At 39.3% G+C, this 13628-nt stretch overlaps 1 protein-coding gene across 2 annotated transcripts in view; it reads right to left on the reverse strand.

The window, feature by feature from the left end:
• NELL2 (neural EGFL like 2) overlaps positions 1-13628 on the reverse strand; it is a 106691-nt gene that overhangs the window by 15589 nt on the left and 77474 nt on the right. For both annotated transcript variants that reach the window (XM_081928963.1, XM_081928962.1), the window contains exon 15: positions 13345-13440. In XM_081928963.1, the coding sequence (XP_081785089.1) occupies positions 13345-13440 (96 nt within the window). The remainder of the gene's footprint in view (positions 1-13344; positions 13441-13628) is intronic.

A 13628-nucleotide genomic window follows, 5' to 3' on the forward strand; every position in this document is an offset into this window, starting at 1 on the left:
AAACCATAAAAATGTTGAATGCAGTCTTTGTTGCAAAGGCAGGTGAGAGTTTGCATTTAGAATTATAGCCACTACTTAGCAACATGCATTCAAAATACTGAAAGACAGATTTCTCTCTTGCTGAGAGATCGGATTCATTCACTGAGAACAACAGGAAAGAAAACGCACAAATTAGGTCAAAGGTGTATTAATGAATTAAACAAATTTTGTACTCCTCTCTTCAGAACAACACTGTGACGCTGTAAACTTCTTAATTATGAACAGAGCATCATAGTCAGGGGCATTATGCATTTTTATGAGCACTCTTACTGATTATTCAAAAGTGTGGGGCGTTGGACAAATCTTGATTGACATGTCAGTACTGGTAAACTGACAGCCAAAATAACTATTCTGTATTTATTTTCCAAAAAACTGACAAACCAATATCACAAGAAATATTACTTCGGATGAAATGCTTTTACATATGCCAATAAAGAAAGAAATACTCTCCTCTCATTTCCTTATGTCAGAATGCAAAGTTGTTGAATGGAGCTGCGTATGACTGTCTGCCATTAATATGCTGATGGAAGAATTCTGCTGGTCTCTAGGAAATGACAGATTGTCTGCTAACAGCCAATTCCACTGAAAATGCCTGCAGTCAGTCAGTGCTAAATAGTATTCTATTACCCTCTAAACTAGAGGTCTAAAGCTGCGGCTGCAACCCATCCCTTTAAGCAAGGGATGGGCAACCTTTGTTTCTGCCAAGGTCTGCATGTCCTCAGGGATAATCTGTAGGTGGAGACCAACCAAACATGCCAACAGTACTTGGAGGGAAAACCAATGATGGGTGGAACCAGGGCTTTTTTTCCAGCTGGAACCCTGTGGCAGTTCTTTAGCAGGTGTTGCAAAGGTTTTATTTGTTCAATTTCTACCCCACCCTTCATCACACAGGGATTCCAGGGCAGGTTCCACACTAAAAACCATAGCATACAATCCATACGTAAGGTAACAAACAAAATGAAAATTCTCAGCCTGTAAAATTCTCAGCTCTTGTCTCCAATGTTGTTTAAAATCCAGGAGACATTGCCAGGGGACACTGATCTGGAGGTTTTGACACAGCTTTATTTTGCCTTCTTCTCAACTCCAGATGTAGCAGTGGATTAGCTAAACATGTTGAATAAAAAATAATCATGCAAAGTGGGTAATGTGGATACCCCTTGTCCTAATTCATGCAAACATTTGTGTGATTTGTTTATTCGTTTTATTTCACCACCTTTCCTCCAAAGAACTTAAGGTAGATCAGGCTAAGAATGATAAGCGCAGGGTCATCCAGTGGCCTTCATAGCTCCAGACCTAGATGAACTGTCTAATCCAGGTTTTCTCAACCTTGGGTTCCCTGATACTGCTGGACTACAACTCCCGTCATCCCTGACCACTGGTCCTGCTAGCTAGGAATGATGGGGGTTGTACTCTAACAACATCTGGGAGTCCAAGATTGAGAAAGGCTGGCTAACCACTATATCATACTGGTTCTCTTTGCTGATGCTAACATCACTGTACCCCAGAAAAAGACTCACGAGTTTTGAGTAGCACACCAGTAATTTGACAATAGTATACTCTGCTTAGTATTAGTCTGAGCTATTACTCTTTGTGTGGAATATTCTTCCTTTCCTTTTCCAGTGGATTTATATTGTGATGTGATTTGATGGTTAATTAGTGGCTCACTGAAAAGTTTTGCTTATCTAGCAGCTCTGAGCTCTGAGGAGCAGTGACACTCCTAATGAAGGCCAATTTAAGACTGAACTGGTTAAACATCAGAAAGCTGACTCTAACATAGGAATATATGCCTTTGCGATCTAGAAGAAAAACCCCAGTGAAGACCAATGTGACACAATGAGGTATTGTGCAAAGTATGTGCTTTCTTCACAGGAAGATAGTGACTTTTAAAAGCAATGACAAATCTCGATGCTACTGGGAAGCCAATTTATAGCAAGAGGCATGAAAATCTGTCTAGCTCATTACCTGACTATCCTATGGAGCCTCTACTAGTTGGCACTGTATAAGATTATTAATAATTGTGATCAAATGGATCCCATGCCTATTTAATAGCCAAGCCATTTAATGGCAGTTTAAGGCAGGCATGTTTTCAGACACTTGCAATTGTACATAATTAAATGTGAAGCTGGCCTTCCCAACTCAACTTGTGCCAGATTCTTTTTAGTGGTCCAAAGCAAAGGAGTTCCAGTGGGTTTCTTCTCACCAAATGTGTGCTCTCACTTTTAATCTCAGGTCTTCAGGAGTCATTTTCTTCACCTTTTACACAACAGCTTCTGGCCAGCAACAAAAATGTCTCCCAGTGGGTCTCTTGATTAGCTCTGGGGCAAAACTGCACAGAGCAGTTGCTAGGCAACTACTGAGATACTGAGATGCCCTGCTGCGTTTCCCTGTCAGCCAATTTCAAGTATTATGGGGGCAAGGGTGGACTCCAACTCCCATCATCCCTGACTATTGGACATATTGCCTGGGATTGATTAGAACTGGAGTCCAACAACACTTGAAGCTCCACAAGTTCCTGTTGCAACTTGACGTAAAGTTACATCCATCTGTTAGATCATGTAATAGCTTTTTAATAATAAAAATAATAATAATGCCTTGTGTTGTTAGTTATCAGACTATTAATGTTTATCTTCATCAAGAGAAAAAATTCCACAAGCCAGCCAAATACTCCCCCTTCTTTTTAATCATTCTACCAGTGGGTTTTATTATGCTGGAGTTTAAATAAGATTTTCATAATACATTTCCATAGCAATCTTGATTTCACACACCTCTGTCCTATCACTTTCTATGCTTTCCTTTATAAGCTGTTGGATTCCATTGTTTATTTTTGTTTTCCTTGAATGAAAGCATGTTTCAATAAAGAAGCAAAACACAAGGCACTCTCAATGAAATTGCATTTCCATGTATCTGAAAATTATGGACAATTGCAAATGGGCAACTGCATTTATTGGTCTGAAAACCTTTGCTTTTTTTTACTCATCCCAAACACAGATGTAGAGATGGTGAGTAGCATTTGCTGTGGGAAGTTTGACCTTTATTTACTTAGAAGAATGTGGTGCCAGGATTAACCTTTTAAAACAATAATTTAACATAGCTCTCTGGACTCCCAAAGTTGAGTTTTGATCAGCTGTAAATTGCAGAAGACCTTTATCCCCAAGACAGTACATGGCAATGGCAATAGATTTTGATGTAAAGGCTCCCTAAGGCTACAAGAAGCAGTTTTATTGCAGTAGCCCTTTAGAAGACTTGCAGTTCCAAAGGCCACTGCTGTTTAAGTACATCAATAAGTAAGGGGGTGGGGCAAAGAGAAGAAAAATATTCTGATGCTGCTACTGCAAGCATCCCTGTTTGCAGGTAAACAAAGAGGATGTGGTTGGTCATTTTAGGGGTGCAGAGCTGGTGAGTGGGTGTGCTTCATTTCCCAAGCCCCTTCCATTGTCTTAGGAAATTAGCACATTTGATGAAGATGATAATGATAAATCAGATCATTTCTGGACCAGTCTTGGGGACATCTGGGACAGTTAGCAGGAGTACAATCCTAGGAGTGCAACCCTAATTCATTTTATTCAAAAGTAAGACCTTCTAAAATCAACGGGTGTTACTTCCTAGTAAGTGTGCCTAAGACTGTGGTCATTGTTTTCAGTTGGGAAGCAAGGTTGGATTCTTATCCTAAAGAATCAGGAAGACCCAGTTCTAACAGCAAGAGTTTGTTGAAAATGAATCAGCTTAGGGGCCTTCAGGGAGACATGAGATATTTATACCAGTGTCTAGTATAACATTTACTACTATAATTATCAGGGGGCATGCATTTGATTCTGATGAATCCCAAAACTTGAAAATAAAAATGGCAGTTTCAGAGAGATATGAGGCTCTCCTGAGATCAAGTGGGTATCCTTTGAGGTGTCCCAAACTGAATCAGGCTGCTTCTGAAGCATTTGGACTGCTTTGGAGGTCCCAGAGAACTTGGACAGGCTCAGACTGTGTTTTTCAAATAGTTTCATTTTCCCATTTAAGGACAAGGGCAATTGTAGGAGAAAGATGAGAGGTGAAGTTTTTTGACTGTCAACTCTAGCTTCTAAACAAAGAATAGCTTTCCCAGGACTCTCCATTTTATTGTAAATCACAGTGGCCTGGGAAGGGATGCAGAAGGAATGAATCTGCTCATTGTCAATTGGACAGAAAACAAGCCCAGGAAGAACCACGAACTGTTTTCTTATTCCTTATACCCACATGAATGCTTCTGAAATTTCACTGGCTTCTTTATCAAGAGCACCTCTTTGATGTTTGTTGTTTTCTTGAAAATTGCCCACAAAACAACAGCAAATCACAAGGAGATAAGAATGGCTGGCTGGATCAGGCTAATGGCCCATCAAGTCCTGCTTTCCATAGTGAGTAACCAGATGCCTGGTTCACAAGAAGAAAACAAGCACAACTTCCCTCCCTTTCTCCACTTGTGATTCTCAGCAACTGCCATTCAGATACATGCATTCTCCAACAGTGGAGGCAGAACATATTCGTCATGGCCAATCCTTTTCAACAACTCAAAATGGTAAAGGCTGCCCTTTACCCCTGCACCTGCCCTTCTGAAATTTAGCAGTATTCACCCCCACAGGAGGGTCTATCAGAGTCCCTTCAATTTCCATGGAATTCTGCCAGAAAAAAAGTTATATAGACTCTGCTCTCTCTTCTTAATGAGACTAAATGAGAAAAGTGACCAGCAAAAATGCCCCTACAAATATTTGTCTGAAATTTGACAGGCTTTATATCCATGCTACAAAGCACACAAATTTCATCGAATGCCACCAAAAGTTAACGGCATTAAAACTGCTTTATTATTTCCCCATGACAGTGAATGTGGAGACACAAAGCTTCACAGGTTCTCATTCAAACCTGAGGTGAAGCAGATGTCCTCAGAAGCAAATCAGGCTTACCTCCAAGCAGCTGAATTGGGAGTCTGAGCAAAATTTCATGCTTAGTGCATACCCCCTAATAATTAGATTTGCTTTACCAAAGGGTTTGAGCAAGAAAGGAGGGAAGGGGAAGAACAGGAAATAGTATGGAGAAATAGAAAGCACTAATCCAGTTCAGAAATGCAGGTGACATCCCTAATATTATTTTTTTCAGACAAACAAATTCCACACTCTTGATAATTACTGAATTTCAGAAAAAACGTAAGTCATTTGATGCATTCAGGTTTGATAGGAGAAGGAGGGAAATGGATTACTTATTCACAGACATGCATAATGTTTTGCCACAGATGTGAAAAGTAAACTTTTTGGCCATAATAATCCTAAAATTGATTGTTAAATCCTTTCAAAATCAAGAAAACAAACGACTTATAACCAACAGGTTCCACGCATTGCAATGCTACTAACTTTAGTTGAACCAGGGACTTCTTTTGTGAGCTGACCCTTTCAGCTACAAATCTATATTTTGACCATCAATGTCTACTTTAGATTAGTAGGGTTGTAAGAAGCATCTCAAAGTTGCTTTTGGTATACCTATCTTGAGCATTTCCGTATCTACTAGCAAGACCAAACCTACCTGAAAAAATCCATCAATATCTTCTTGGCTCTCTTTGTTAAACTTTTGTGAATGGCTATAAAAGGTTTTATTTTAATGCTGCAAGGTCTACCGGTGTTTTATATTCAACAAACAAAAAGAGCATGCAGCACAGTTTTAGCATGCTCGAGCACACCACAGTCCTCAGTCACATATTTTATTTGAGATTGTGCATGGATCTTAGACCCCATTTGGGAGACATAACCGCCTGGAAGTATTTTGATATATGGCAGCTATTTCCATGTTTAAACAAGCTATCAGTCTTTTGGTTTCCTATACTGCCATAGCACAACAACACACGGCATAAGCATCCTGCAGAGGAACAGAGATAGATAAAGCAAGCAAGGTTCCATTTTACCAACTGATGTGGTCTGGCTCAACAGTAAAAGGTGCCCGAACGATCACATTTTGTATCAAGGTAATTCACTATTTAAAAAGCCAAAACACAGTTAAGAGGATAAAACTAGGTCTTTACTTGGTGCCAAATTGGCAACATCTTAGACAACAAGCATTTCTATGGAGGACATTGCATACCTAGAATATGTTATAACTAATAAATGCTCAGTAATTACTCATTTGTGGGGAGGCATTTGTGCCCATTTTTCCTCTGAAGAGTAGCGGATATTCTGCTCCTGTAATGCTGAAAGCAAGAACCCAGCAAAAATGTTACATGAATTATCTTAAAGTATTAATCTCTCACAAAGAGGAGGAAATTGGTTACAGCAAATCCATTTCCGAACTGTTTCAACAGGTTGAATTAATGCAGTTCTTCAATGCAATATTTCTGCTGTCATGTTGTGTGAAAGAGCAAACTTATTTCTACGACATATCAGGGCTTTTTGTAGCCTTGCAAGAGCATGGCTGTGGTATTTTGTGTGTTTTTTTAAAGTACCCTGTCCATGGAAAACTAATTTAGTTCCATTAATGAGAAGGAAGCAAAATGCGATTGAGAATGTAGTATGGAATTATAGTTCATTAATTCTTCAAGTATGTAATTTCCCACACTCCTGATCCCCCATTGATTTTTCTGCACACCCCTATAAGTCCTGCTAAATACCAGCGAAAGGAAATTCAGTCCCGTTGTTATTTCATGTGTGGCAGTGGCAGTGCTCCAAAATTAGATAGAAACATTATGAAAGGTGTGGGTTTTTTTCAGTGAATGCTTCACCATGTGGCCTTGTTAACATTTCTTTGTTGTCAGAAATTGATCAATCACAGACCCTACCGACAACCGAGGCTACCATAGTTTCTCATTAGGCAGCCAATAGCATCAAAAGATATGACACTTGTAACAATTGAAGATGATAATTCATAGCACCTAATTAGGCATGATGAATTGAGTGCATGCTTGAATACTTTAAAAAAGGGGAATATATTTTTTGTCTACTGGGATGTGTGCCTTTGGCTCTGTCACTGCCCATTAAAGAGACAGGCTAATTGAAAATACTGTATTACTATATTTAGATACTGACTCAGACAGAATCTTTAGGTACATCTACTTTCTGTGCCTCTCTCTTAACTCGTCCTCTAAAATTAAACTGGTTTTCCTATGACCTTCATAGTTTTGAAATATATGAAAAATAGAAAATTGATGGTGATGATGATGATGCATCTAACTCCCTGCTAGTATCAGAAAGAGTATTTTCAGCTGCACACTTTAGAAAGGGTAAACAGAATGTCATCAGGAATCTTTCCTATTTCCATTATTTCCATTCCTTTTGTTCCTTAGGCTTCAATCCAGGGGCAACATGCTAGGGAGTGAGTCCAAGTGAGTAAAATGAAGCTTACCTCCAAGATAGATAGATAGATAGATAGATAGATAGATAGATAGATAGATAGATAGATGTACCCCACCCATCTGACTGCATTGTCCCAGCTACTATGGGCAACTTCCAACAAAAATAAAAGCACAGTAAGACTTCAAACATTAAAAAGGTAATTATACAGGGCTGCCTTCAGATGTATTCTAAAAGCCACACAGTTGTTTAGCTCCTTGACATTTGATGGGAGGGCGTTCCACAGGGCAGGCACCACTATTGAGAAGGCTCTCTGCCTGGTTCCCTATAATCTCACTTCTCACAGTGAGGGAAATGCCAAAAGGCCCTGGAAGCTGGACCTCTGTGTCTGGGCTAAACCATGCAGGGGGAGATGCTCCTTCAGGTATACATAGCCAAGGCTGTCATTACATTCTATTTACCCTTTAACTTAAATCCTTTTCAAACAACTATCCATCTGTCAACTTCTGCACGTATATTAAATTAACATTTCCAAAACCTCAAGATAACCCTTGGTCGTTATGGAGTTATACAGAGGTGGGACCCGTCACACATGGCTTACCATGGCTTAGGATGAAAAGTAAAATCTGGATATATGTAGTCCAAGCTCCCAGCCTTGTCATGATGTTGCACATGCCTAGTGCTTGAGTTCATGGAAGTATAGGCACCAGCCTTGCAAGGCCAATGAAATGCACCTTCCCATCTGCCCAATGGAAGGCAGGTGTATGGAACGACTTTCTGTCCCTTATGCATGTGATCTGCAACAACTGCAATCCTTCAAAGAAATACACATTCACAAACTTTCTTCTCTTTTCTGGCCCAGGATTTAAGCCTGATAACAGTAGCATTTACCTGTTGCTGATTAATTGTATCAGGTTGCTCTTTTTATATGGGTAATGTATTGTTCTTTTAGTTTGGATTCACGTGCCCATGGAAAAGCATACATTTTGTGAATCTATTTAAAACAATGTTTTAGTGATAATACAGGCTTGGGCCGAAAGTAGACCATATGTATATTGTACTAAATATGAACACTGTTGCCACCTCTAAAATGAACACAGGGAAAGGGATAATAAAAGGGTGGAGGGGGAATTGGCTGTTGTCATTATTCACTTTATTTCCTATAATAATATAATGGACCATAATTCATAAAGGAAAGAGCTTGGAGTGAGTAATGAAGGTCATTCTTTATTCTCTTCATATGTGGAAAGAAATTATATTTATAATGTATTGCTGAAACTTCCTTTTCATGTTTTATTTATGCCACACTATAAATTTAAGAACTAAGGATTTGATCCAGTCCACCCAAGCATAGCACCTCTGCAATGAAAGACTACCATAAGAAATAATAGAGTTCTGTTCTCCCTCTCTCCCTAGCCTTGTGTAGGGTCACACACATTTGTGACAGAGAATGGGAGGTCTTCCTCTATCCCTGTCCCCAACCCACCTCCTCACATGTCTTGACAGAGCAAAGGTGACCGACTCAACATGGTAAGGTAGTGATGACAGTCTCTCCTGGCCACATACATTAGCATTGTATCCTGAAGCGAACAGAATCAAACCTTTTCATTTCAAAGATCTCTTAGTAAAACCAAAGCAAGATAAATATTCAGGAAATCCCCAAATTATTTTGTTATTTATGCAGCACACAATCAGTGTTCAGGGTGCTTTACGGAAAATAAACATAAACAAGAAGGCAGACTCCTGCCACCCCTTGGAGCTTGCAATCTGCAATTCAACACAATGGATTTATTTATTTATTTCATTTATGAATTGCTCTTCCTCCCAAGGGAGTCCAGAAAAAAATGTATAATAATAATAAGAAAAAACCCAAAATAATAATAAGAAAAAACCCAAAATAAAACACAACGTAAAACCAGATATAGTTATAAGAACCATATATAAGCAGGCAATACAGCAAAGGGGTGGGAATATAGGACCTTGAAGTATCAGGTGCAATCCTATGTACGCTTACTTGGGAATATGTCTCATTTAACCCAGTGGGTAAATGTACATAAGAATGCACTGAATTATTCTATGTTCATTTCAATTCCACATACTGAAGTTTAGTTAAGATGATGGAGAAAAGCTTTGAAGGATGAAGAGCTTGTGCTGACACTGTGAGTAGAGAGGATACCAGTGTAGGGATTAAAGACGGGGCTGAATGTCATCTTAGTAATAAGAAGGAAGGTGAACCTTTTTGGGTAGCAGAGTTGTGAATGGAGATGTAATAGCAATTAAAAAATAATGAAAGGCTAGAGAGGAGAAGGTTGCAGTGGCCAAGTCAGAAGACAACCCAAGCTGCAACACGCATTCATTTTCTTTTTAGAGGCTGCTGCTCTACAAAGCTTCCATTTTGGTCACACAAATTGGTCCTTTGTGGTACTATACCCAGAGACCCACAAATCAACCTGCCAGCTCACCGGGGCCAGTCCCCTTGGCTTTCTAGTAAGTAGGATTCTTTTTGGCGAGTTTGGAGAAGGTAATCTCTTCAATGAGCAACAGTGGAGACTCTTGCTGTTTCTTGCCTTCTACACCCCCTAACGCAAATGAGCGAAGAAATAATAGCTAGCTAACAAACCAAGACAATATTTGTGAACTTCTGTTGACACATGTTTAGCAACATGTTAACATTGTTGTTGTAAAAGAAGTATTTAATTTTTCCAAGGAGATACGAAGGCAATTATCAAAATACACAATTATTATTCCCCTTTCCTGTAGAAGTGCAGGGGATCCCTTGACTAAAATATAAAATAAAAGCAGCAAATAAAAGAAACAGAATCTTAGTCTGAGCAGAGACTAAGCAATTTTCTTCTTCCTTTCACACTCCTCAAAGTGCTTTATGAGCTGCATGATTAACTTGACAGGAAAATTCTATTTTGTATAACATTTAAGTTGCTAGGAAAAAATGAGCCACAATGCGTTTCTTTATGGCATAAAAGGAGCTAGGGAAATTGACCCCAGTCTGACTTATTAAATCCTGCCACACTTCTTACTTAGTGAAAAGTACAAACTTTAATGGTGACCTATTTTATCTTTACATCTGTAGAAACAGACATTCATCCTGAATACTAATTAAAGGAGGGCAAAAGATTGATTTATGGAAATAGGGCTAGGATGCACACAGAATGTAAAAGATCCTTGAGTTATATTCTCTCTTTCTTTAGATTGTATCTACTGTATACTTCAGAAAGTTGTTTGCTCAATATGCCATCACCAAACTTTAAATAATGGTTCCTGACATCACAGAGCTGGTTTTTGTCTAAGACTGGATACAATTGGAGTCCATTTTGAATCAAGATGGTGGGCTGAACCTTTCAAAACTGCTCTGACTTTTGGGTTTCTTAGAATTCTCAGTAGTATGTATGGAAATGAGAGCTGGACCATAAAGAAGGCTGATCGATGAAGAATTGATGCTTTTGAATTATGGTGCTGGAGGAGACTCTTGAGAGTCCCATGGACTGCAAGAAGATCAAACCTATCCATTCTGAAGGAAATCAGCCCTGAGTGCTCACTGGAAGGACAGATCATGAAGCTGAGGCTCCAATACTTTGGCTACCTCATGAGAAGAGAAGACTCCCTGGAAAAGACCCTGATGCTGGGAAAGATGGAGGGCACAAGGAGAAGGGGACGACAGAGGACAAGATGGTTGGATAGTGTTGTCGAAGCTATCAGCATGAGTTTGACCAAATTGCGGGAGGCAGTGGAAAACAGAAGTGCCTGGCGTGCTCTGGTCCATGGGGTCACGAAGAGTCGGACACGACTAAACGACTAAACAACAACAACAAGAATTCCTGAGCAGTGCCAGGTACAAGGGTGATATATCGACATATTTGTTGAGGGCTGATCAGCAACCTATCGGGAACCATAGATTTCACTTCCTTTTCAGTGAGTGAATCTGTTCATTGCCTTGCCAGAGATGAAGCACGAAGAGGCAAGTTCTTGTCCTTCTGCTACCTGGCTACCCATTCAGTGGGATGAGCAAAGGAAGAAACGAAAAGAAACCAGAGAAGGGGAAATGAAGCGTTACTTCTCTCCTGAGAGTTGAGGAAAAACGTGGACAAACTTTCTTGATTAGAATTTGGTTAGGGTCACCTGGAGTCCTATATAATTGCTCAGACCAAATCCAGTTAGCGATCTTACAAATCAAGTGGGTATGGGTTCATTGTGACTACTGTTATCTGAACACAGCAGTATATCTGAAGTGCTAAATACTCCAGCAGCTTTAGCAGTATCAGCACACTTAACAAGCTTTGTGGCAGCTTTGACAATAAATTATATTCTGAGTAGTAGTAAAACTATTTTTCTAAGAAACCATGAGTACCGGAATTAAAAGGATTTTATGCAAGCCTCCCCTAGGAACAGTCATAATCTAAATCTTTCTATTATCATGGCCAGTGCACCTGAACAAATTAATTTAAAGTTGCAGTGAAGAGCAGCAGTCACACATGCAAAATGTTTAGCTTCCACAGAATGTGACACGTAACTCTAGAGAGATCTAATCTATAGCAATTACCTGGGCAAGCCTCTAACCTGAGCTGAATTTAAATCTTTCAAACCTCAGGTATGCAAATTAAATTATAAAACAGAGAAATGATGTATTATTGGTCATGAAGCTCACCGTGGGACCTTGGACCTTGGACTAGTCATTGCCTCACAATATACCTACCTCACAGGGTTGTTGTGGGGGATTAAATAAGAAGGAAGAGAACCATATACGCCCCCTTGAGATCCTTAGAAGCCTTACCATCAGCTGAGTGACACCACTGGATACCACCCAAAGCAAAACAAACCTATATGCATTATTTGCCCTCAAGTAATGTTTGAAAATAGCCCCATCCATTTGCAGAGAAATGTGTATTCTTTCTACATGAAACTGTTACTACAATGGCAGTTTCTACCTAAGAACAACAGGATTATTTTTCACTTCTCAGGTGGAGCATTGCTGTTTAGAGCTTGATAACATCACACACAGACCTGACAGCTGTTTGAAAATCTTTTTGATAGAACTATGGCTTGATTGTCCTGTATCTCTTTATAGCATCTTCCTTCCAGATGTTTTGTACAAATACTGTTTAGCTTATGACTGATGAGGTAAGATAGTTCACAATGAAGATTGGACTTCACTGAAATCTGAATACATTCCTTGGCATTAGAATGGCAACCAAAGTAAGATCATGGGAGGCAGTTCTGACAGAACGGAAGGCAATTTTCAGATTTTAGCCAAAATGCTAAATTTCTATTTTCATTTTTCAATCAGAAATGGAATGCAAATCATATATATATGAGCTTTCTGCTCATGGATCAGTAGTAGTCCTGTAATCTATGTAACGTGCAGTATGCATGTGAAAGTGGACATAGACAAACAGGGTTATACAAATAAAAACTACACAATTGGAAAGCTTTTTGCATAAATTTCAAAACCCAGACTTTCCCTCTTGTTGCCCCAGTACACTGTAAGCCACACATAAGTAGTTTGGTTTGATCATAGCCATAAGATAGAAATAATTTCTAATGAACTCAGCGGGGCTTACTGCTACAATATAATGTACTTATGATTCGCTGCATTGCTAATATTGTCATTACCTAGCTTTAGATAATATTTCAATATATCTATGCTGCAGAAAGATGCTTATTTGCTTCAACCTGAGATAAACATAAATTCAAGATCTGCGCAACTCCATTCTAGGTTGTAGCAACAACTGAAAACAACTACAATTAAAACTAAAATAATGCCCACATACACACAGTAACAATTCTATGTACCAAAAATAGTGATGCAAAAAATATATTCCATGACTACATTTGATGCAGAAGAATTTACTGAAAGGAAACACGGAGCAAATGATCCAGTTATCCTTCCACAGCTGTACTTAATTTTAGATACATGTTAAAAAAGTGTAATTTTTTTGGTATGACTTTATGTAAGAATGTAAGACTGACTCTGCAAGTCAACGAGAGGATTTCTCACCACTTTCACAGCTTGGGCCTGTGAATCCTTGAGGACAGGCACAGACATTGGAAGCGATACAGGCTCCACCATTTCTACAACCGTCTTTGCAGAAAGCTGAAACCATAAAAAAAGAAAAATGAAAGAAGAAGAAGAGGAGAAGGAGGAGGAGGAGGAGTTTGGATTTGATATCCTGCTTTATCACTACCCAAAGGAGTCTCAAAGCGGCTAACATTCTCCTTTCCTTTCCTCCCCCGCAACAAACACTCTGTGAGGTGCATGGGGCTGAGAGACTTCAGAGAAGT

The sequence above is a fragment of the Podarcis melisellensis genome, assembly GCF_964234715.1.
Source record: "Podarcis melisellensis genome assembly, chromosome: 10".
Lineage (NCBI taxonomy): Eukaryota > Metazoa > Chordata > Lepidosauria > Squamata > Lacertidae > Podarcis > Podarcis melisellensis.